Source organism: Micromesistius poutassou (genome assembly GCF_964030765.1).
Source record: "Micromesistius poutassou genome assembly, chromosome: 20".
NCBI lineage: Eukaryota > Metazoa > Chordata > Actinopteri > Gadiformes > Gadidae > Micromesistius > Micromesistius poutassou.
Window position 1 is genome coordinate 10795430 of NC_140290.1, and position 25000 is coordinate 10820429.

The window sequence follows — 25000 nt, forward strand, 5'->3', positions numbered from 1 at the left end:
ATTTTTCTTTGTTCTTGTTTTCTTGTTTTCTTTCATTTTTATTAGATTATTCCTGTTAACGTACCTCATCGGTGTGTACCGGCTAATGCTTGGTTGTTGTTGTTATGGTTCCATGATTTTGCCTTCTCTGTTTTGCTGGCTTTATTGGGCTTGGTCTCCTGAGTTATGCATTGGGAACTCAATGTTTTTTGGGGGTTTCATTGGTATTCGGCGCACATAAAAGCACCTCCCCGGTTTGCTGAATGCGTTCCACCTGGTTGTGGTTGTGAACAGGTGCGGCCGTCTGAGTACCAGTACCAGGACTACGGGCGCAGCGGAGACTCTCTCTGGTCCAAACTGGAGCCCGTCAAGGTGGACACGGCCAAACTGGAGCACCTGTTTGAGACCAAATCCAAGGAGATCGCCGTGACCAAGGTAAAGGGAGCTGGGGTCCACGTGTCGGACACGCTGGGTTCACACTCTACACATTTGTTTGTGACGCTGTAGCACAATGCGTCCAAAACCTCGGCTCAACCGTCTTTTGTTGTTTAGTTTCATACGCCGTCTGGCAGAACCTCACCTCCTCCACACACAAAAAAAACTATGTGTAACACTTTCCACAAGGTTGTTAAATTTGGCGATACAGACAAGATTAATTATACTGAATCCCTGTGGTTTGTGTGGTGGTGGGTGATGAGGGTGATGGGAGATGATCCAGCACAGCGAAAAACAGAAGTCAGTCCTCCCCCCCGTCAGCTAGCAGCAGCAGCAGTAGTAGTAGTAGTGAGGTCTGTGTGGTTTTGTAGGGCTTATGTGTTCTCCGCCGTTCCAAACGGAGCAAAGCAGAGTAGAGCAGCACCAGCCCCGGCTCCTAGTCCCACATGGCCTATAAATGGGAAAAGTATGTTTCACAAAGACATGCAGCTCCAACCAGGCCCCTCGCATTTCAGCCACGCACACGCGCACACACAGTCATACACACACACACACACACACACACACGCACACACACACACACACACACATAAACACCATTCAAGGACACACACTACTCGCATGCACACACACACACACACCACTAACTGCACCAATTATTAAGTCACCTGCCCACCCCACCCCCCCCACCTCCCTGTCTGCGGCCCGGGTGGTCCCCACATGGGTGTCAACGGAGATCAGCTAACATTGTTCTTCAAGGGTGGGAATGGAAAGGTAGCTCTGGTAAGCATGGGCTACCCTTGGTCGGCGTTTCTCTGTCCCCAAAGGCCGGGTATATGCTCTTATGTACGCCACCGGAAATGTAAAAAAATTAATTAAAAAAACCCAGGACTCGGTTCCTTACAAATGTCACGTGTACACTACGAAACACGTTATCTTCAATGGACCCCGCAGATGGACATCGAACTCACGGACACAAACATTATGTTCAATATGTATTTCAATGTGACGATTCAGCGTGAGAGTAAAAGCACTCATATGGCAATAGTTATGGTTATGTAAGAATGGCATAACGGAATTGACTGCATGTGGCGTTTCCTCTAGCGAGCGCAAGCTAGTTCTTAACACCTGCTCTGATGTGGCTCGCTGTGTTCTCTCCAGCTTTAAGTGTTACGTTCAGAGTTTTATGAAGTCGTTATTCATGTGACTCAAGTATCTACACACTGGGCTCCTATATATATATATCACACATATGTTTCGTAGCACTTGAAGCTATGGCGGTAAAATAAAGCGAAAGGTAAGCCGAGCTAGGCTAACTCCTTTACCACAGCTGTTTTCCATTTAGCTTCAGGGGGAGATCCCGCTAAGCCTATAATAGCCTATAAAGGGAGACACAGATAGAGACATTGACCCTTTCTGTGTGTGTGTGTGTGTGTGTGTGTGTGTGTGTGTGTGTGTGTGTGTGTGTGTGTGTGTGTGTGTGTGTGTGTGTGTGTGTGTGTGTGTGTGCACGCACATTGGTGCATGCTTGAATGTTTGCATTTGTGTGTGAGTGTGTCTATATGTGCCTGTTTGTATGTGTGTGCTTACGTGTGTGTGTGTGTGTGTGCGTACGTACGTATGTGCATGTGTGTCTGTGTGTATAAATGTTTATATGTCCCTATGTGTGTGTGTGTGTGTGTGTGTGTGTGTGTGTGTGTGTGTGTGTGTGTGTGTGTGTGTGTGTGTGTGTGTGTGTGTGTGTGTGTGTGTGTGTGTGTGTGTGTGTGTGTGACTACAGAAAACGGCGGCGGACGGCAAGCGGCAGGAGATCATAGTGCTGGACTCCAAGAGGAGCAACGCCATCAACATCGGAATGACGGTGCTGCCGCCCCCTCGCACCATCAAGACGGGCATCGTCAACTTTGACGAGTACGCGCTCAACAAGGAGGGCATAGAGGTAGGCACCGCTGTGATCGACGCTAGCCCCAGTACCTGAATACTACTGCTAACACGAGGATGGTAGCCTAGCTACCTCTTTAAAATCTCTCTTAAAAACTCTTTTGTTTATTTTTTTTACCCATTTTGGTTGTTTTATTGTTAATCCTGCTTTATAGAACCATATTTGTTTTTCTGAAATTTGTATTTTGTTCTCTCTGTTTTATTCTTGGTAAAGCACTGTGTAAAGCTTGTTCTAAAACATTGCTTGGAAATAAAGTATATTATCGACCATACTTCGACCAACACTACAACTACACTACCCTACTATTACTACCACTACTACGACTACTACTAATACCACCACTTCAATTACTACCACCCCTACTACTTCTATGTTCCTATCTGGCTCAACTGGTTGAGCATGCTTTATTGGCAACCTTAATTACGGTTCGATTCACACTTGGGGCCTCCATATAAACAACGTATGCACCCAACCTAATATACTCTCTCATACACTCCCTCCCAATCTTTCTCTCTCTTTAGAAAATCCTGACCATGATCCCCACGGAGGAGGAGAAGCAGCGGATCCAGGAGGCCCAGCTGGCAAACCCTGACGTTCCGCTGGGCTCTGCAGAGCAGTTCCTGCTCAGCCTGTCCTCCATCAGCGAGCTGTCGGCGCGCCTGCAGCTCTGGGCCTTCAAACTGGACTACGAGGCCACCGAGAAGGTGTGTAGCTGGAGGAGGGACCGAGTGGAGGCCAGGGCGGGAGAAACTACCAGTATTAAAACCGTATTCAAAAGTTGAATTACAAAAATGCGGATTCTGGAACATTTTAATCCCCCCCAAAAGCTTTTTCCAAAACAAATTTTAGATTCAAATTATTTTTATATATATATATTTTAGCAAAAATGTGGATTGTATAAATATTTTTAGGGAAAATAAACAACAATATTTCTGATTTGTAAGAGGATCAAATCAGTGGTTTACTCGTGAGGAGGTCTGGATAATAGTGTAGCGCCCGCAGTGTTAGACTCGCAGCCAGAAGTTTCTGTGTTTGATTCTGATTATCTGCTGGCTTCTACAGACATCCACATGTAAGACGCCCAACCTCTGCTCCTTCATGGATTTGTATTTCCTTGATTCCCAGCAACACAACAACACCATCATTATATCACAACATGACAACAAATTACCAAATGTGCAGCTTTCTAATGACGCTTCACTGTTTCCTGGCATACACACGCGCACACACACACACACACACACACACACATACACGTACACGCAAGGAATGCACTCAGCTCGGGAGGAAGAGGGGCCGGAGTTCAAAGACGAGGCTGCAGAATGGAAAACATGTCGGCTCTCCTGTAAATTTTACGGTTTTCCGTTCTGTCTCTGATCTCCAAACATTCCCCACTCGCCCCGGTGGGACCGGTCGGCTGCAGGAGTGCTTTAATAGAGCGCAACATACCGAGACATACACACACACACACACACATATAGACACTTACACACACACAGACACACACACACACACACACTCACGCAGTGTCTCTGCAGAGACAAACAGCTCTGTCTCCAAAGAGACAGGCCACTGTTTAATTTCATCGACGTATTACATTAATTACGGTGTATTATATCAGCCTATATTTTAGTATAACAGGGTAATAGAAGCCCATATTTTCTGTTTTAATTGAATGCAGATGCTTTCACAATCTGACGTCATTTTCGTCATATTGTGAAAAGTTAGAGGCTGGCCATCATTTAGCGGAGTCTCTGCGCCTTTCCTACTGGCAGCTTTGGGAAACCGTGCAGATTGATTATTTTTAAGTGTGGCAAAATGAGGCGGCATATATCTAAAAAGACATGATAAATGATTTGACCATCAGTCAACGATGGCTCAGGCTTGACCAATCAGATCCGACACCCCTAACACACACAAACACGCATGTGAACCCATAACACACACACAGACGCACACATGTGAACACACACAAACACACACACACACACACACACACACACACATAGAGGAGAGCTTCCTGGATAGAACCTTCAAAGGGCTTGTGTAATCAGAAGCAGATTTTGGTAGCAACGGATGACACATCCTCACACAACCTGCGGTAACCACAGAACACTTGCTGATGATTCACAACACACCAGAGACCACAGGCCCACCTGTTGTACACTTAGGTCACCATGGGTCTGGAATGAGATGCGCATGCTGATGGTATGTCTCCATTAACTTTTAATGGTGTTTGTGTGGGTGTGTGTGTGTCTGTTTGTGTATTTGTTTGTGTTTGTGTGCCTGTGTGTGTGTGTGTGTGTGTGTCTGTGTGTGTGTGTGTGTGTCTAGGAAGTGGCAGAGCCCCTGCAGGACTTGAAGGAAGGGATGGAGCAGCTGGAGAAGAACAAGACGCTACGCCACATCCTCTCCACGCTGCTCGCCATCGGTAACTTCCTGAACGGCACCAACGTAAGACCCCCTACCCGTCCCAACCCCCACCCCCTCCCCTCGCACTCCCTCTGATCTTCTCCTTTTCCCGACACACTTACATCACTTAAAGCTGTAATGAAAGGCCTCCTTCACTGTTTATCTGATGATGTATCTGTGTGTGTGTTTGTTTTTCGGTGTGTGTGTGTTTGTTTCGGTGTGTGTGTGTGTGTGTGTCTGTGTGTGTGTGTGTGTGTCCAGGCGAAGGGATTCGAGCTGACCTACCTGGAGAAGGTTCCGGAGGTGAAGGACACGGTGCACAAGCAGTCCCTGCTGCACCACGTCTGCTCCGTGGTGGCCGAGAACTTCCCCCAGAGCTCCGACCTCTACTCAGAGATCGGGGCCATCACACGGTCCGCCAAGGTCAGTCAAAGGTCACTCTACGGCGTCGTGTTCATGGGATTTAGTTAAAGGGGAAGGGGACATATTATACCACCAGGTGTGAGTAGCCGTTACAAGCCGTTTTGAAAATCTGCCTCTTCTGACATCACGAGTGGGCGTGTCCACCTAGATGTGTGCTGGATAGATCAGACTACCAGCCTACCCAGTGGACTGTAGCACACGTTGCTCATCTATCCGTCGTACATCTAGGTGGACAGGCCCACTTGTGATGTCAGAAGCAGATTTTCAAAACGGCTTTTAATGGCCGCTCACACTCACACTTGGTGGTATAATGTGTCACCTTTAAACATAAATCCATGGCAAGGTGACGCGGGATGGAAGGGGTGGACACTGTGGTTTTAGTTGAGAGTGAATCGCCAAATAAGCAATCCAATAAAACCCGATTGTGACCCCCGACGTGGGTTATCGTCTAGGATATGACCCTCCCTCTCCACCCTCTCCCACCAGGTGGACTTCGACCAGCTGCAGGAGACCCTGACCCAGATGGAGCGCCGCTGCAAGGCGTCCTGGGACCACCTGAAGGTCATCGCCAAGCACGAGATGAAGGCCCAGCTCAAGCAGAAGATGTCGGACTTCCTCAAGGACTGCGCCGAGCGCATCATCATCCTGAAGATCGTCCATCGCAGGATCATCAACAGGTAGGGCCTCCGTCTCAACGCGGACCACACACACACACCCCGCGCGTGGAACCGAGCCACAGACGCGTACAACCGAGAAAACTGGAAAAGATCCATTCCAGATCTTCTCTCTTTTCGGAGTAAATCAAGTTCTGTTTTGACTACGACGTTGTGAGAGGAGTTGGTAAACTTTCCACAGTGGTCCTTTTTAAAACGATCTTTAAGCTTCACTAAATGACTGTTTAAAATGTGCTTATGTAGCGGATTACCCATAGCTAAGAATAGGACGACACAGCGGTACATGAGCCAATGAGGCTCATGGACAACACAGTGGTATATGAGCCAATGAGGCTCATGGACAACACAGTGGTATATGAGCCAATGAGGCTCATGGACAACACAGTGGTATATGAGCCAATGAGGCTAAAGGTGAATATCAGTCAAATTACCTTGACCATTTACTCTAAACTCATAAAACAGTGAAGGCAACTTGTTAAACCCGGAGTTTGAGCTTCGGTGTTTGTGTGCGAGCGAGTGCGTGCGTGTGCGTTCCCTGTTTTTTGTTTTCCACCGTTGCTCCCTCCCGGTTGCACATTCCGTCCTTCCGCGTCCGTGGCGCGGTGCGCGACGCGTCTCCCGCTAGCGGAGCGTCTGCCGCTGTGGAGGTTGTGGCGAGGGGGAAGAAGCAAGACTTCCCCTTCCTCCACAACATCTCAGGCACGCTTCATTACCGCCCGGATTCCAGTGGCATCACGTTGATGGAGACGGCCTCACATGCAGCGCATCGGGGGATGGTTTTAATGGGAGGACAAATGTGCTAAAGAACGGCGGTTTGGTCTCCCCGCGGGAAAACCAAACAGAACTATTCTGTTGACCACTTCCAGAGAAAATTCCCTTCCTGTCAAAACACACAGCTACTCCGCTCAGCCCTGGGGAGTCAGCCCCTCTCCATGGATTTCTGTTCGATTTACACTTCAGTCGTTGAGGCGAGGCTCCCGCCCCCAAAGGGACGCGCGAAGGGAGTCTCTCGAAGTGAGGCCCAGAACAATTGAAGCATTTCATTTAAATTGAAAAATAAAGTCTAGTTCTGCACAACCTATTAAAAAAATAACAACTGGAATGGAGTGTGTAAAGCCATAGGAATTAGGCAGGTTAGAGCTGCTGTAGGTAGGATATGAGAGTTGTAAAGAGAGAGACCAAAAGGAGCAAAAGAGAGCCCGATTTTCTGAATAAGCAAAACAACAAAACGGCCCCCTGCGTCTCTGCTCCCTCCCTTCTAACGCATCCCCGCCATTGAGAACCATTGCATTCACGCACCTGTGGTGGAGCAAATTCGGCTGAGTGCACATGATTGACAGGCAAGCTTGATTCCCAGAACCAATGGATAGAAGAAGGATAAAAAACAACAACAATAAATATTAATTTCCATTGGAAATAAAAGAGGCAAGGGGCAATCAACTCTCAAAAGACATTCTCACGGAGCCTTTCCCCCACTAACAGCTGACGGACGGCTGCGGCATTCCTTGCAAATTACACTCAAACGAGGGCTCTTAAAGCTCACCTACGGCGCCTTTAAAAGGCGCTAAAAAGCCCTCTCTCTCTCTCTCCACCTCAGGTTCCATGCCTTCCTGCTGTTCCTGGGCCACCCGGCCTACAGCGTGCGTGAGATCAGCGTGCACCGCTTCAGCAAGATCCTCAGCGAGTTTGCGCTGGAGTACCGCACCACGCGCGACCGCGTGCTGCAGCAGAAGCAGAAGCGCGCCGACCACCGCGAGCGCAACAAGACCCGCGGGAAGATGATCGTGGACGTCAATGCGCCGGTGAGTTGCGTCACGTGATCAGAAGAGGGGAGGGGTGGAAGCGGGGGGGGGGGGGGGTGGTCTGGGGTTTGAAACCAGTCTACCTTTAGGTAAAGGGCTGGAGGAACTACTCGTCAATGATATGAAGCCAACATCAGTGGGAGTTTGACTAGAAGCAGCTCTATGAATTAAAGTTGACATGTTATACCACCAGGTGTGAGTGTGATTAGCCCTTACAAGCCGTTTTAAAAATCGGCCTCTTCTGACATCACAAGTGGGCGTGTCCACCGAGATGTATGACGGATAGATGAACGTGTGCTACAGTCCACTGGGTAGGCTGGTAGTCTGATCTATCCAGCACACATCTAGGTGGACACGCCCACTCATGATGTCAGAAGAGGCCGGTTTTCAAAACGGCTTGTAATAGCTAATCACACTCACACCTAATATGTCAGCTTTAATGAATAAATAAGTAGTGACACATGTTCACACATTCACACACACTTCACATCCTCAAATATTCAGCCCACGTCCTTTCCTTTATACACTTTACTTCTCTTTGCCTTTTACCATTTCACCATTTTTCTTTACCATTTTCATCAAAATCTCTGATCTTCATTTCCTGACTCTCTTTCCCACGTAGTCTGATGAAGAAGAGGAGGGCGAGGTATCACTTTGTCTACGTGTCAGTGTTTGCATGTGTGTGTGTGTGTGTGTGAGACTCTGTGCAACACGCGTGCATGACACTGACTGCGATCCAACTGCTGTTGCTGCACCTTTCAGATTTTTCACGTAGAAACATGGAATTGTGGATGTTTAGTGAGGTGCTTCATATTTGTGGGTTGCGGGTCGCAGCAGGGACCAAATGGACCAAATGAAACATTTAAGGATTGCTTTTTTTTTACTTTTTGCATGGCCATGTAAGTTGTGTTTGTATTCGTATGTTTGAAGACAGAACAGTTGTGACAGTGACTGTATATTGAACAACATTGATTACAACATACATAAAGGAATCCTAATTATCTGACTGTTGACACGATAAATAATTAATTGTTGATTTTACTGCACAAAATACAATAGGCCTATATATATATAAATAAATATAAATAAAGATATGTAACAATATTCCGCAGAAAACCCCTACTCTAGGTGATGCATCTCTTTGTTGTCAAAGTCCTGCTGCTTTCAAAATATAGAGTCATAAATACAAACAAATCAATAAACCTCACTGAGACATCTTCCATCCTTTCCCAGGGCGGTCGCTACAGCTCAGGGGGGCTGAGCGGCGGCAGCGCCCCTAGTGGCCACCACGAGAGCGAGCAGCCCCAGGGCCTGGGCCACGCCGAGGACGCGGCCGAGCACGAGAGCATGAAGGCGGTGCTGAGGGCCAGCCTGGGAGGAGGAGGAGGAGGTGGAGGTGGAGGTGGAGGAGGAGGAGGAGGAGGAGAAGGGGAGCGAGAGGTCCCCGCGCTGCCCGGGCTGCGCACACGGACACGCTCACGCCCCGGTCGTGGAGGTCAGCAAACAGTCCGTAAAAAATCGAGATAGGTTACACTGAGCCGGTCAACCGTAGCCTGGCGATCACATGGTGTGGTGGTATAGGACGTGGTCAAGGTGTTTAGCTGTTTACCTGTCTCTATACCTGCTCCATAATGACATGGATCTAAATGTAGATTAAAGTGACTATTGATTCAAAGAGTCAGCTAAAAATGACCAAAAATAAATCTTATTAAAGGGTTATCTAGGTTTCCCCCATTACTTTACTGTGTTGACTGGCTGTTCCAAACCGAGTTCTTCTTCCCATTATTGAAAATAATCAAGTTTAGCTTGCAGAAAATGTCATGATCATATGATAGAGAGCAATCCTGTCATGGTCTTCTAATCTGTTGCGTTCCGTGGTCAAATCAGGTCGCATTGTACAAGCGTGGACGCCTGCCCCCGAGGACTCCCCGGCGTGCGGCGACGACGCGGCCGATGAGATCATGGAGCGCATCGTGAGGTCGGCCACGCAGGGGCCCGGCACCAGAACCCAGCCCCGCGAGAGGAGGAGGTCACGGGCCAACCGCAAATCTCGTACGTTGGTAGAATAAATGGATGGATGTCTCGTCCACGACTGTCATTTCGCATTCCTGTCGTTTCTATTCTTTCCTTTATTTTCTTCTATGTCATCTCTTCTCCTCTCCTCTGTTCTTTATTTTTCCCTTCTTCCTTTCCCTCGACTACTTCTCTCCTCTTCTCTTCCTCCCCTTCTCTCCCCTTCACTCTTCTCACCTCTTCTCCTTCTCTCCCCTCCTCTCTTCTCTCCTCTTCTCTTTCCTCCTCTCTACCGCACTTCTCTCCCGTCCTCACCTCTTCTCTTCCTCCCCTTCTCTCCGCTCCTCTCTTCTCTGATCTACCCCACTGGTCTCTTCCTGACTCATCTCCCGTCCTCCTCTTTCCGTCCCCACTTCTCTCCTGTGTTTGCGTCCTCTTTTCCTCTTGTCTCATTCCTCTCCGTTCTTTTCTCCACAGTGAGGCGCACCCTGAAGACGGGACTCACCCCAGAGGAGGCCCTTGCTTTGGGGCTGTGCGACTCCCCGGAACTGCAGTGATGTGACCTCCAGGCTGCCACACAGCCAGATCTAATATCTCTCACACCGTCACCTCCCGCCTCTGCTCCCCTCCCCTGTTTTTCTTTTGTTCCGTTTTATTGTGTTGTGCTCCGCTTAGCCAATCAGCAACACCGTAGCTCCTGGCCGCTAGCGAATTACGCGCTTGTTCGAGGTGTGTGACTGACAAGGCAACCAATTGCATTTTGCTACAGGGGTAGGTCTTCCTGGATTGAGTAAGGAACCACTTAGCACAAAGAAGAAGGGATGCAGTGTAATAGTAAAGCACAAGGTGTTGTCTAATGATGGGAGTCAGACTGAAACACAAACACGTTTCATCCCTGTCGAATGGCGTCGCAAAGAGATGACACTCGACACAATGTAAATCTGCAACTCGGATATTCGTCGCCGTTCAGTCTACTTAACGCTGTGAACTAAGGTCATGAAGACTGGTATTAATATGGGATTGATCCAGAAGAAACAGACATTGTACTATCTAGTAGTTCTGACTACCCCAGCTGGACGTCAACACCGACACAACACAGCAACGCTTTTGCTAAGAACCAGTAGTGCGTGTGTATGGGTGTGTCTGTTGCGTGTGTATGTTTGTGTGTGTGTTTGTGGGCAAAATGCAGCCTTTGTTTGGTCATGCCAGGCAATCTGGTGCAGAGGTTAGGACAGTGAGGTTTAGGTGGAAGCAAACTCACGTGTGCCTTTGATTTCTAAAAGGACAACAGAATACCTGTTTGACCTCTTTCTCTCTCTCTCTCCCTCCCTCCCTCTCTCTCTCTTTTATTTTCTCAATCTCTTTCTCACTGTGTTTTTATATCCGGCTACTTTTACGTCTCACATGAACATTTTATGGTTTAGCTAAGTAAATAGATAGCTATTCTCGACGATTTGTTATACTGTTCAAAGGTTGTTCCTTTTTTGTTCGTCCGAAGATGAAGATCCTTTTTATTTTCTAATTTATTATAAATGAAAACGGAGAGAGTCACCAGGTTACCAAGAGATGTGACATCTTGCACCTTACGTTGCTTTTAAAGCGCTCGCTTTATCGAAATAAATTATACGGATAGAAGGACTACATTTTTATCTCAGCGAAACTGTTTATAAAGTGTAAAAAAAAGAGAAGAAAATAGAAAGAGTTTTAAATTGTAAAATAACGGTATTTTGAAGGACAGAGAACGCGGCGAACACCGCGCCGTACGTGTACATGCCCTCCTCGGCTGCTTAGTACCACCGCGTACTGTAGTGTGCATGTGTAGTGTTATTTTGTATGGTTTTGTATTTTCTTTTCTGTAGAAACTTGTATTATAGCCTGACAGTGAAGGGGTTCACTAAATAACCTAATCACGTGAATTGTCATTTTAAGAAAAAGTGCGAACACACAAAACAATCAAAACTACAAACAGACAGCATGGCCACCGCTGACTGAATTGTTTTGACCTTTTTGGTTTGGAGAGTTTATATGGACTTTGTGAATGTGTGTTGTCGGTACGCTCAGCCAGCCTTTTACCTGCTGTTGAAGTGACCTGTTAAAACTCCCACTCTGCTGCCAGGACAGACAGGCAAACGGCAGTCACACTTGAAGAAATGTCACTTTTACAAATGGGTAAGGTAAATGCGCAAGACCCATGGTTACACACACGCACACACACACACACACACACTTGAAATGCTGTAGAAACATTCTGCAATAATAAAAAAGTATATACTATATTGTCTGATTCTGAAGCACTTTTTTGGGTGAGGTGTGTAATTGTTAACGTAATTGTGGGGCCAGTTTCACCCAAAGACACCTAAAAATTAATTTCATTTATTGACTCAAAAATGTCTAATTTTGAGAACATGATAACATGACCCATGGTAATATGTTCTTAGTTTAGTTACATTGGTAAATAAGATAAGAAGTCAAATTGTTGCTGCAGAAGACACTGAAAACCTTTCGTCCAAATGTGAGGCTAATTAAAAGTGATACATGTCTTGTCAAGAAGGGCATGGGTTAGAAAATGTAAACAGGGATAAAACATTTTCATGACAGAGTAGATGGCTAATAAGCGTTTTCCAATGAGCCAAGCCTGTGTTTAGTTTCACTCTTTGGACAGCAGATGGCGCCATATCACTAAACAATAGTTTGATTCAGTTGAATGACATTTCCAGTGTAGTGGGTCATTACATTACTAATTCCAAACCAAAAGTATATTAGTGTGGTTGAAAAGTAAGCCACACCATTGTTATAATAATAACTATTGTTATCATTCTTCCTCCTCATTTTGCGTAAAAAAATAAAAAACACATCAATAATTGCCAAGAATTGTACATATATCAGTACAGTGCCTATGATTCCTACGCATTAAAAAAGTAAGTAGTATCAAGTACCATCATTTCCGTCTAGACAAAATCTGAAAAACCGACCCGTAAACCCAACTGACCCAAATTTGGTCGACATACTCATTAATGCTACCCGACCTTATGGTATTATTTTCATTTTGATGCTTAAAAATGGGTTATTATGGCAGATTTATGCGAAAATACAATTATGCAAATGACCTCCATTTTTCAACCAAATCTGGGGGCCCTAATAACTTGCATTCCAAAAAAAAATACCCATTCTTCAATCAATCACAACAAGTCAGCTTCAAAGAGGCCCAAAGACTTGAAACTTGGCGTGCTCGCTCATTGGCCTTGCCAGCATTAGTATGTCAGCAGCATTGCATATGTTCACAGAATATTGCTTACATGACGAGTTGGCTCTAGCAACCACATCGCATTTTGTTCAGAAAATGCACTTGTGGTGACATGTCTAGTTTAGATAAGTAAGAGCAGTAAGAAGTAAGAAGAAGTCTATGTTCACTTACAATATAGGCCCAAAGCCCCAGTATACTATAATGTTTCTATAATCATCTCCAACTACAGCCATAAAACAATAAAATCCCATTCCTTTACATTCATAGCAATGCTAATCTGAATAATCCCAGTGAGGGCAGATCAGGTTAAATAAGTGATGGTGGGATTTCATAATACACAAAAGTGTCTTCATTTTCCTCAACAGCAGCACAGTCATTCATGAGCAAGCAAAGCAATCCTAGACCTTTGCTCATGCTGACCTTTGGGTGGGTGCGTCCGTAAAAGCGTTTATTATTTTAGTAGGTTCAATAAAGCACAACAGCTGGTCCCATGGCACAGCTTTAGTTAGGTGTATTTGTTGATCATAATATATTGGTTTGTCAATGCACATTACCAGCGTTAGGATCACCTAACGCGGATACCCGATGGCTAAATCCATGAGTCTGTTGTGGGGGGCAGGCTCCCCGCCCTGCTGGCGAGTCATGATCACCATGGAGGAGAAGAAGTTCCAGGGGTATAAACGCAAGCTGCTGTCTTTCGAGGCTGGGGAGAACAAGTCCTCCGAGGTCCTGGAGCTCAACCCAAGAGGACAGGTAAGGCTACGCCTTAAAGTGGATGGACCGAAAGTCATAGGCGAGAGAGAGAGAGGGAATATTATTCAGAGAGATAGACAGACGTTGATGTTACTTGGGTTGGTTATTCAATAATTAAGAATGTCAACCATTTGATGGACTTTGCCAATGTTTGTTTAAAATAGTACACGGCTGTTTAAACATTTGAGATGGCATATCGTTTCGGTTTATGTTATCTTAGGTAAAAGGATCTCCCTAGCCATTTGTTTGATTAATTCAAAAATAGCCCTATATGTGTTTACATACTGGGTCCACACAGCAGGTGGACTAGATTAATCAACTTGGTGCAATGAGGTGTGACTTTCTTGCACATATTTTAAAATGCAATATCCAAGTCCAACTAAATCGACCTTCTCCCAACCCCTCAGCTCCCTGTTTTCAAACATGGAAACAGTGTCCTGAATGAGTCCATCGCAGCATGCTTATTCCTGGAGGTAAGCAACACTTGCAGAAACTAACAATACCCAGATCATGAATATGAATCAAAAGAGCAACATTTTTAACCTGTCTTCTCTGTGAAAAATCTATGTTCATTTATTTTTTGTTAAATCTGATGTTTATTTATGTTGTTTGTTTACTATTTATTCATTTAGCAATCATACTGACAGACGGCTAAATTAATTTAACAAAACAAAGTGCATGTCATTCATTAGCAGGCAGGGAGTTGTTGAATTTTGATCAAGGTTGCCTACAGGTACACTAACAGAGGTGTGGACATTGGGGTTTGAATTTAGAATCTAGTCACACACATTCCAAGCCACAACCTTGGTACTTCCACCCTTATAATCTGAATAATAATAACTGGTTGCAAGGGTTAAGACGTTTGGAACTATGGGTTATGATTGACACTCTCCTGTAGAAAACTATAGAATGTACTGTATGTTGTTGTTGTTTTTTAATGGATAAAATAATGAGGTAACGGGTGTTCAGGTGAAGGAGAGGATATGTGTCTACACTGTGTAGGACATATGACATGACCAACCCCTCTCGCCTAATGTTTGTGTAGAACCAGTACCAGCTCAAGGGTACCAGGCTGCTCCCCCAGACCCCAGCGGAGCAAGCCCTGGCCTACCAACGCATGGTGGAAGGCATCACACTCAACGATAAGCTCAGTATGCACCTTATACACACACACACACGCACGCATGCACGCACGCATGCATGCATGCACGCACACACACATGCGCGCACACACACACACACACACACACACACAAATTCACACAATTTACGAGAAGTGGACGGGTGGAAGCACACCCACCATCGTCCTGGATGTGATGAGATAAAGAAGCAAGCTTCCTCTTGTTGTTCCTTGTTCCTGAGGAACCACATTGTGTTTTCACCACACCACACTTACACCATACTTTTCTATCTTATTAGTCCTTTGATGTCCCAAAGTGGCGAGTGCATGAAAACATGAAAAAGGGTATTTCACTCACTCACACACACACACACACACACACACACACACACACACACACACACACACACACACACACACACACACACATATCCAGGCCATACAGCAGTAGTGTGTGTGTGTGTGTTCACTGTGTGGTAATGCTGCAACCTCAGATGCGGTGATCTACTATGAGTGGTTGGTGCCTGAGGAGGAGAGGAGTGAGGCAGGCATGAAGAGGAGCAGAGAGGTGCTGGGGGCGGAGCTTCAACTCTGGGAAAAGTATTTGGAGCAGGTGGGCACACGCACGCATGAATTTACACACACACGCACACACACACACACACACACAAACACACAACCACAAATATCAATATGGACACACACACACACACACATACACACACTCCTATCAATATATGTATCTATCAATAGGTGGGGCCTGGCGCATACCTTGCAGGAGCGTTCTCATTGGCTGACGTGACTGTCTTTCCAAGCATCGCCCACGCCTTTCGCTTTGGGTACGTGGCAATACAGAATTAATCGATGAACGATTAACAATGAATCATTCCTAAAGCGAAAGGCTGACTTCACCCCATGATCATGACGTATCACTTCCTGTTTCCGTGGCAGGCTGCCCGTGCTGCGCTACCCCAAACTAGCCAAGTACTACAGCCTGCTGAAGGGCAGGGCCAGCATCAAGGCGTCCTGGCCCCCCCACTGGCTGGAGGGCCCCCAGGGCTACGATGTGCTCAAGGACCTCTGAAACACAATATATGATGGAGTGATATGAATGATTTGTTTGTTGTGGCTGTTGTATTTTTAATGTATAAAAATATTGAACTGAGCAATGTTTATGGAGTCATGAGATATTTAGAGTAGGTTGTTGGTTGTGTTAGCAGCAGTAGGAGGAGTCGTTGCCATTGGCTCGCAGGTTTAAGTGACAAGTCATTAAGATGTGTGGCTCATTTCATGCCTGTTACATGCAAAGACACTGACCTGCACACACACTAACACACACACACACACACACACACACACACACACACACACACACACACACACACACACACACACACACACACACACACACACACACACACACAGGCACAAACGGTTAGAAATAAAGACCAACACACATATGCCTACATATTCAGAATAATACTGGCTGGCTTTATAATAATAATAATAATAATTATAGCTGCTGCGCAGCAATGGGTCGGGTCCGGGCTAATTTTGGCAAATTCTGAGCAACAAACAGGAGAATAGGAAGACAGGACAGTTGACCTTATAATGTTCAATTTGCACCAGTTGAGGATTGAACCCACAATCTCTGGAACCAAAGACCATTGTCTATCGCACTGAGCTAATTGGCAAGTGGTATTTCAACAGTGGCTTCACAAATTGAGTGACAGCTGTTGTAAAGGCAAATTTAAAAAATGGTCAAAATTTCAGAAATTCAGTCATCTAAACAAAAATCTGATAATACATAAATTGCATCTTGACAGCATGGAAATGTTGGTGATTTGTTTTTAATGATAAGTGTTTTGCTTCATAAGAGAAAATATGATGTTTAAAAATTCCACTCTCACATTGGCTGCAGTTGTTCCCATGAGAGCAGAATTCAAAATGTTCTCAAAAATTCAGTTTTTGAGATAAAATTCTGATATTTGCCAAACTTCATCAACCATGACTCCAGAATATTCTCAATTTTTTTCAGGAAGATTGAAAATGTATTTATCAAGAATTTGATGGTATACGTTTACAGTACTGTTTACAGTCATACGTTTTCATGCACTGTAGGATCAATTTTTGCTTAATCAAAAATCCGAGAAACAAGTTTTGTTGAGGACGGTCTGGAGATGCTCTGTCACCAAGTTTGGTGACAATTGAGCAAAAATTGTGGGAGGAGATACATTTTAAAAGTTTTACAGTTATTGAAAAAAACAGAGTGATGGACTTCATAATTTGTAATGAGTTTAAGTGGACAAAAGTTTCAGCAGTATTGAGGCTACATTGTGGTGAAGTTTCAACACTGTAGCATCTACCGTTGGTTTGGTAGGAATTTTTTAAGTTTTTAAATTTAAACGCTTATTGTGCCCCCCCTAGGAGGGGGGGGGGCACATGTCCTTGGAGTTGAGTGAATCTGGCATGGGACTGGACCTTTGTGCAAAGTTTGGTGAGTTTTCACCCATGGGAAGTATGACTTCCTTGGAAGAAGAAGAAGAAGAAGAAGAAGAAGAAAGAATTCCTAGGAATACAATAGGTTCCCGGCAGCTTAGCTGCCCGGACCCTAATAATAATAATAATAATACAATATGTTATACATTAACATATAAAGTGCCAGATACATCAAAATGTGAAAGGTTAAAAAATAAAAGTAATTTGGAACGTACTTTTTAAACAATGGATGTAAGACTATACATTGGGTAATATTTAACCAATGAACGACAAGTGCAAGTCCATCGATCCTTGGCTCACTATCACTTTGGATAACGTTCCAATAAAACGAGAGAGCAGTGGGTGTGGGCGGGACTGTCGGGACAACCCCCAACCAATCGGATTGAGCAAGAATAGCCCAGTGCAATAAAACTGTGTGTAGCCTAATTTTTCTCACTCCTGCAGGGCTGCGCACACTCACTCACATCTACTCACTTACCACCCACGGTTTGCGCTTGAATAATCCTAATAATGGCGAAGGATATGACTCTTTTGTGGTTCACTGGCTCTCCTCCGTGTTGGAGGGTGATGATCGCCCTTGAAGAGAAGAATCTCCAAGGATACAATCAAAAGTTGCTCTCTTTCGAGAAAGGGGAACATAAATCGCAAGAAGTGCTGGACATCAACCCCAGGGGTCAGGTACTAATATGCGCCCAGTGTTGGGCTGTTATCTAATCTAGGCCGTGTGCAGAGCGCTTTTCAAATGGTTTCAGTTTAAGGTGCAGATAACATTGGTATTGATAGTACTTGCGCGGTATCGTGTGCCTCTGAACGCGATGTATGCTACTGTAACTTACAGTCGTATGGAGGATGTACTGTATGCATGGTTAAGTGGTAATGATGCAAAAATACAAGAGTATATGCATACTTCATTAAATACTCAATTTTGGCTTCTTAGCCTACGTTTGATTTATCATTTTAGATTCCTATTTTATACACTATGAATATTATATACTCAATGGTATTTGAGTGATCTTTATAAAATGGCTGATTGACTGGTAGAAGTTGAGAATCCAACTGACACAGTGTCTATAGTTAAAGAGAAATTAAAAAATGTTTCAGCCTGATTGTAAATAATGAATGCGAACGATGATGAACGCTTGTATCTTTTCTGTATCTCCTTCCCCTCCCAGCTCCCTGCTTTCAAACATGGAAACAACATCCTAAACGAATCTTATGCAGCATGTCTGTACCTTGAGGTAAGTCATTATGTTTGTTTGTCTGTGTCTGTGTCTGTCATTCATTTATGTGTAATACGTGTTAAAGTTGATTTCTGTTGTCTGACTGAAAACATGGCTCCATGGCAACCACACACCAGTCCCGATGCAGACATGCAATATGACCTTGCCAAAGTGCTGTTGTATGTTTTCATGTGCTCGTATTTCAAACCACAGGAGCAGTTCAAGTCCCAGGGCACCAGGCTTATACCCATGGGCGCCCCCGAGCAGGCCCTCACCTACCAGCGCATGTTCGAGGGAGTCACGTTCATGGAGAAGATGGGTAGGCTGCGCTTGCTCAACTGCTTCACTGTTTCAAGTGCATGGTGCTTCACCTCGGACGAGTGGAAAGCCTGGTCACCTGGATAGAAGTTTGAACCTAATTCAGGTGTAGTCCTGAAAAGCAGCGTGAGTCTTCATCAGACAAAAACGTCTTCAAAACAGCCGGTGTATTTTCCAGAGACGTTAATGAAGGCATTAATAATTGTACACAGCAGCCTCACCCTACATTCCCAGTAAGATCCTGCTCAGGAACTTACATTCTTATCAAGGAAGTGATGGCGGTATAGGCCGCAATGAAGGTGACTGTAAATAGATACGTTGAATTCCTGCCGCTCCACTCCATCCCCCTTGCTTGTCCACAACACCCCCGTTTATCTACAACGCACACACTTTCCCGTTGCTGGGCGATTTCCTGTTCTGTCTGATAGTTTGCCATGAATTAATTTCCAAAGGCAAAGGACCACGTACTCATTCCTTAATTTGAGCCTTTCAGTGTGAAGAGAAAGGCTCAAATTTCTTAATTTCTTCCTCATATTTGGCATCGAGAGGTATTCACTGCCCACGCACCGCCTATCAAGGGCCTTTATCAAGGGCCTTTATCAAGGGCCTTTATCAAGGGCCTCAAGACACAACAATACCTCTCACAGGGGCGGGTCTTCAGAATCAACACTGTGTGTTTACTCTAAATAACACTCACATGCAGGCACGCTGATGTACAAACATCAGCCCCACACACGCACACACACACACACACACACACAGACTAACAAAGACAGACATACACACACAAACATACAGACACAGGTTTGATAGTAGATGCCGTCAATGTGTGCCAGCGAAGCCATGCATTACACTTAATGGACAATTCCGGTATTTTGCACATTGAGCCCGCTTTCTGGTTTGATGATATAGAGTGGTTGAAACCGACATTTTGACTATTGGTCGTGTCTCGGGTATTTCGCCCCTGCCTGCTTCGGAATTGCTGGTGACGGGCATGCACATACCTGTCCTTAAAACAACCCTAAACGTTTGTTTTCAGAAATGTGCAACTCACCGAGTGGTAAGTGGTGTTCGTTGATGTTCCAAATCAAGTATCGTAGCGAAATCCAGTTTCTGTCGTGTTTTATTGCATATTTATCGCATTTTGTAAATCCAATTGATTTATGTTGGAAGACTCTTGCTCATTGACCGGAAACGGAAAGGGGGACGGTTTACGTTTGGTTGTAGTCTTTTCGCTCGGTTCTAGCCCTACTGTTGAGACAGAGAACCGAGCGAAAAGACTCATACCGTATATGAATTTTTTTTATATATATATATAATTAAAATAACAATAGGTATGCACAAATACTTTAATACTGTAAATACCTTAGAATTTCATTCAATTTAAGGCCTATTAAATGAACTAGTGGTAATGTAACGAAGAGCTACTATACAATGTATATACTTACTATGTATGTAATTAAATAATATACATTTCTGTGAAGTCATGTGGCGTGAAGTAAACCTTTTAACACAGTTCAAAAGGGCCTAACTCTACACACTCTGGATGGAAACTAGGGAAAAGCCAGCCCCATGGCTGCCATGGCAACACCATGGCTACCTGCTTAGCACACTGCTTGATTATTTGGAAGCCAAGCACGGCAGACCTGCTCGATCCTATAGGCACCAGGTTGTGCTGGTAGAGATGCTAGTAGGGGTTGCTCATCCTTTGTCATATCCACAATCCCAAATAAATGAATATTACCCAATAAGGTCACAATTAAATCTTCATATTTAGGATTAGACCTTTCAGTAGAAGATGGAACTTATGACAATGTTGCAATGTGATCTGATGTCGACTCTCTTGCCTGTTGTTGCTCAGCTAACGTCATTTACTACGAATGGAAGTTTCCGGAGGGAGAGAGACATGACTCGGCCCTGAAGAGACACAGAGAGGCCTTGACCACTGAGCTCAAGCTCTGGGAGGGCTATCTGGAGAAGGTATCAAACCACAAACCCACACACTGAACTTTGATGTTGTCAAACCAGTGTATTAGATACTTGAACTGTACTTCTGGTTCGCTTCATGCCAGTTAGCCAGTTGGCTTGTCTAATTCCCCTGGGATTCACACATAGATCAACATAAATAATAAACAACTAACCCAACAACATAATAAACATTTATGTGCTGATTGGGTGTTCATAAACATAGTTTTAACTTTTTTCCTTATTGAATCAGAACCTGATTATATCATTAATACTTAATTACTACTACATTTAAATTAATATTGATTTATTTATGTTTATTTTCTTTGGTGTCATGCATTGTTGATAACTTCTGCAGGCAAAGCAGGCATTTCGCTGCTCTTTGTACATGTATGACTCAGTATGTGACAAATATAACCTTACCTAACCACTCCATCTTGCTATTCCCCTTTTGTCCAGCTGGGGGCGGGCTCTTATCTGGCAGGAAAGAACTTTTCAATGGCTGATGTGTTGGTGTTCCCCTGCATTGCCTACGTCTTCCGCTTTGGGTAGGTGGAACAATCTTGTGAAGCCAGTTTACAGTGGTTTAAAACCACTTTACCACTCAAAAGGAGCTTGTAAAAGGCCAATAGTCGTCAGACAATAGCCAATAGATTCCAAGCCCGCTGAAACGTGATTGGTCATTACTACTCAGACTACAGAATTCAAACGTAAACCAGAACGCTATTGATTCCAAAAATATTGGCCCCTTTAACATACTTTGCTCTTTGCTTTTTCCCAGGCTTTCTGAGAAGAACTACCCCAGGTTGGCCGAGTATTATGGTCTGCTGAAGGAGCGTCCCAGTGTTAAAGCCAGCTGGCCTAAGAACTGGCTAGAGAGCCCCCAGGCACAGGACAAACTAAAAGACGTCTGAGACGCACACATGTCACGTTCCTGCAAGAAACAACATGGATGATATCAAGCCCTTAACATGCATACATGTACTGATTCGGTTTCCATACAAAATAGTTGTGCCTTTTTAGAATTGGAATGGGATTTTTGAAATGGGACTGTGATGCAATGCTAATGAAACAATAAACATGTAGCACTCATGTTGCATTGCAGTTTCTTAGTGAACTTGGAGTCTAGTTCGGCCTTTTACCAGAGCTGTCCTTTGTGAATATTTTTTTTATTTTACTTGTTGCAAGTTAATTTCTTGTCTAAGACAATCATCACCTTTAGTGTGTCAACATTTGTTTGGCAAGTTTCATATTGCAACCTGGGCCTCCGATAACTAGCAGGAATTGGCAGGCATATCCTAAATAATAATAACTAACTAACTAATAATTTTTCTGGCCTGAAAAGGTAATGATATTTGCTGTTCCTGCAACTCATGCATGTTGACCAGCAGAGGTCACTGAACTACATTTTACTCAATAGGTTTCCACTCCATGGGTGCTTTGTGTCATTCATGAGGCGAGTTTTGAATGTCAAAGCCTCATTCACATGAGGAGTGAAATAAGTTTTATTGGAGATAATTGTTGTTGTTATGAAGCTAAACTTTAGGTTTATTACGGTATATTTTACAGGTCCTGAAGCCTAAACTTAAGAGGATTCGTCTTCTTGATTCCTGCTCCATGCTTAGTGGCTATGGAGACTGGCATTATTTATCCATGTTCAGTTTTCAGTCTTATATTGAGGAACCGTTAATTGTTCCCGTAAATTAATGTTCTGTTAAGTTGTGTTTTGCATGGTGTTATATTATTGTTATTCATAATGTTTAGGAAACGTTCAATATTCCTAGTAGAGAATTAGCAACCATTAAATGTTGCTTCTGCTGTGTTCAAAAAAGGCTTCTGGTGATGTGTTCATTACATTTGTTGCGATCAAGGTATACTAGAGGAGTCTATGCACACCTGCTCCACTGTTACTTAAACCAATAATGGAAGCCAATTAATAGGCAATTGATTGTCTGTGCTGATGGACAAGGTGCTATTCAAAATGAAGCATGGAACAGCAAGCTTAAACGGTTTAAAATGTTGCCCACAAAGGTCACGTCACATCACAATCATGTGAGGTCTTTAATAGTGTATTTCAGCATGCTATCCTTTTGTCTTTTATAGCACCATTGCTCAGGATCCTGGGCATTTGTTTCAAACAAGGTGATGGAAATGTTGGACTTTTATATGCCTTGTGAAATGTGTTATGCATTGATGTAGTATCAAGAAATGTAATTGTATTAAATGTATTTAAATATAATTGAGTTGTCAATAACTCCTGGCTTTTTTATCTGAATGTTCCAGAACAAGCAGGCAGTGTGGACTGTGGTGTATTCATACGGTGTATCCTTGGCATCAAACATAATAACATGGTTTATATGTACAGTAACAACTCTGTATCAACTCTGTTCTATCATATGAAAAGAATGTAAACCATTGTTTATAATATGGATTACAGTACGCACTATACATGGCACTGGACTGGACCTTTGACTTCACTCAGGTCAGCAATTGAAATCTGAAATTGTTAATGTGTGTACCAACAAACACCTAGTTTCTATAGTAAAGGTTGAGGATTTCCATGTGTTAGATGCTTCATGAGAAGCATCTTGCTAAAGTCAGCCCTATGACATTTCTACGTAGGAATAGGAAAAGCTTTGTCTTCAATTTGCTGTGTTGGTATGCTGTGCAATAATGCAAATATCTACATCTTTATATGAAAAACTAAATAAGATATCCTCTAAAGTAACTTGTCTTTACTTTATCATTGCAAGACATGACATAATTTCATTAACGTCACCTGTTGCAGTTTTCCCCCTTTCTCCTCATTGAGCAGCACCCTTATGTTGAGGTCACTGAGGGGCACTAACTGGCCACACATGAACATGTAAGCAGCCCTGTTAATGGACCTGGGCCCAGGGCCACCATGGGACACCACATTGTAGTACTTCCGATGCTCCAGGGCATGAAGGTCAAAAGAAAAAAAAAAGATAATTTGGGCGTCCCTCAAAGATCCAGAGGGTTCCCTGAATCATTAGGAGTCTGTAAAGCAGAGCACAGGGGAAAAGTCATTTGATAGTGTGGATTAAAGGGAAACTACATAACCAGAACAGGGGAAAAGTAATTGAAACTGTGGATTAAAGGGAAACTAGATGACCAGAACAGTAGAAAAGTAATTGATAGGGTGGCTTAAAGAGAAACTAGATAACCAGAACAATAGAAAAGTAAAATACTTTACAGTAACACATTACTTCAAGCAGCATTTGGACTTTACCTTTGGAATTCCCCCCTGGGCCCACTGTAGTCATCCACCATTTCATTCACAAATTCAATGTGGCTCTCTTTGCCACTGGAAGTAGGGGCGGCTCAGCACCGAACTTTTCAAAATATGTCGCCGGTGTACAACGATGGTCAATGGCCACTCCTGGTCAATGTGCTCCAGTGCAAAATCTGTAAGGAGCTGATCAAGGCTAACCTATTATGTGTAACAAAAACATAACAATTACTGTGTGGTGTAATGCAATTCACACAGATCATGACAATATTACATTGAGAGTACAATAACAGTCTATAAACAGTCTAATACACTTGATGTTCTTACAGCTGTTGGGTCAGATCCAGAAGACCTCCTCCACATCCGATCCGGACAGCTCGTCATCATCAATGATGTAGAATTCCCCTCTAGAACAAAAAAGATAACAATAGAATTGAAATGGAATGATAGGCCAGGAATCAATGATACAGACAAAAATGTATTAGTTATGCACTTCGTTCATCCGAATCAGTACAATCCCGTTCATTTTGCTGCAAAATCTTTTGATTGATTGATTGATTGATTCTTTTAATGACCACACAGCCATGCTGGTGGAATTTGTTTTCAGTACAGCTCCTTAGCATGTAACCATAACAACGGCTAACGTGTAACGGTAACGGTGGTCCCGTTAAAATAATCAATATTATAAAATAGTCAATGAATCAGCTCAAGCCTAACGTTATCTACAATCGTTGTTCTGGAACCAAAGATAAGGATCTACAACTTGTAGGCCTATTTAATAAGCCTAAATTGTTCTGTGCTGTGTCCTGATTGGCTGAAGAGAAATAGCCACATCGTTGCGTTCTAAAACTGGACCTGGCGATTTGACATGTTCAATCTTTGGCGACTCCTTGCAACGCCTTGCGACGACCAGTTCACACTGCTGCAACTTTTCCCCTGCGACGTTCT

The 25000-nt window shown here is 44.0% G+C and overlaps 3 protein-coding genes across 3 annotated transcripts in view; all 3 read left to right on the forward strand.

Annotated features, from left to right (window-relative positions):
* fhod3a (formin homology 2 domain containing 3a) overlaps positions 1–11915 on the forward strand; it is a 57978-nt gene extending 46063 nt beyond the window's left edge. Inside the window, 11 exon segments of the mRNA XM_084485089.1 lie at positions 274–414; positions 2195–2353; positions 2878–3060; positions 4691–4810; positions 5030–5191; positions 5678–5868; positions 7463–7667; positions 8290–8313; positions 8901–9162; positions 9555–9719; positions 10158–11915. Of these exon segments, the coding sequence (XP_084341215.1) occupies positions 274–414; positions 2195–2353; positions 2878–3060; positions 4691–4810; positions 5030–5191; positions 5678–5868; positions 7463–7667; positions 8290–8313; positions 8901–9162; positions 9555–9719; positions 10158–10237 (1692 nt within the window). The 3' untranslated portion in view covers positions 10238–11915.
* A 1505-nt stretch (positions 11916–13420) lies between these two features.
* On the forward strand, positions 13421–15940 carry LOC311365170 (glutathione S-transferase A-like). The gene is made up of 6 exons (XM_084484686.1): positions 13421–13677; positions 14085–14150; positions 14723–14828; positions 15292–15410; positions 15551–15636; positions 15749–15940. The coding sequence occupies exons 1-6, from the start codon at positions 13510–13512 to the stop codon at positions 15879–15881; spliced, it is 678 nt and encodes a 225-aa protein (XP_084340812.1). The 5' UTR covers positions 13421–13509; the 3' UTR covers positions 15882–15940.
* A 1793-nt stretch (positions 15941–17733) lies between these two features.
* On the forward strand, positions 17734–21891 carry LOC311365592 (glutathione S-transferase A-like). The gene is made up of 6 exons (XM_084485172.1): positions 17734–17974; positions 18469–18534; positions 18730–18835; positions 20696–20814; positions 21259–21347; positions 21581–21891. The coding sequence occupies exons 1-6, from the start codon at positions 17807–17809 to the stop codon at positions 21711–21713; spliced, it is 681 nt and encodes a 226-aa protein (XP_084341298.1). The 5' UTR covers positions 17734–17806; the 3' UTR covers positions 21714–21891.
* The last annotated feature ends 3109 nt before the right edge of the window (positions 21892–25000 follow it).

Bases quoted from the DNA above. Each gene is read 5' to 3' on its own strand.
- LOC311365170 (XM_084484686.1), top strand. From the start codon at position 13,510: ATGGCTAAATCCATGAGTCTGTTGTGGGGGGCAGGCTCCCCGCCCTGC. The intron at 15,411-15,550 runs GTGGGCACACGC...ATCTATCAATAG, and splicing joins GGGAAAAGTATTTGGAGCAG to GTGGGGCCTGGCGCATACCT. The intron at 15,637-15,748 runs GTACGTGGCAAT...TTTCCGTGGCAG, and splicing joins GCCCACGCCTTTCGCTTTGG to GCTGCCCGTGCTGCGCTACC.
- LOC311365592 (XM_084485172.1), top strand. From the start codon at position 17,807: ATGGCGAAGGATATGACTCTTTTGTGGTTCACTGGCTCTCCTCCGTGT. The intron at 18,535-18,729 runs GTAAGTCATTAT...TTCAAACCACAG, and splicing joins CAGCATGTCTGTACCTTGAG to GAGCAGTTCAAGTCCCAGGG. The intron at 20,815-21,258 runs GTATCAAACCAC...CCTTTTGTCCAG, and splicing joins GGGAGGGCTATCTGGAGAAG to CTGGGGGCGGGCTCTTATCT.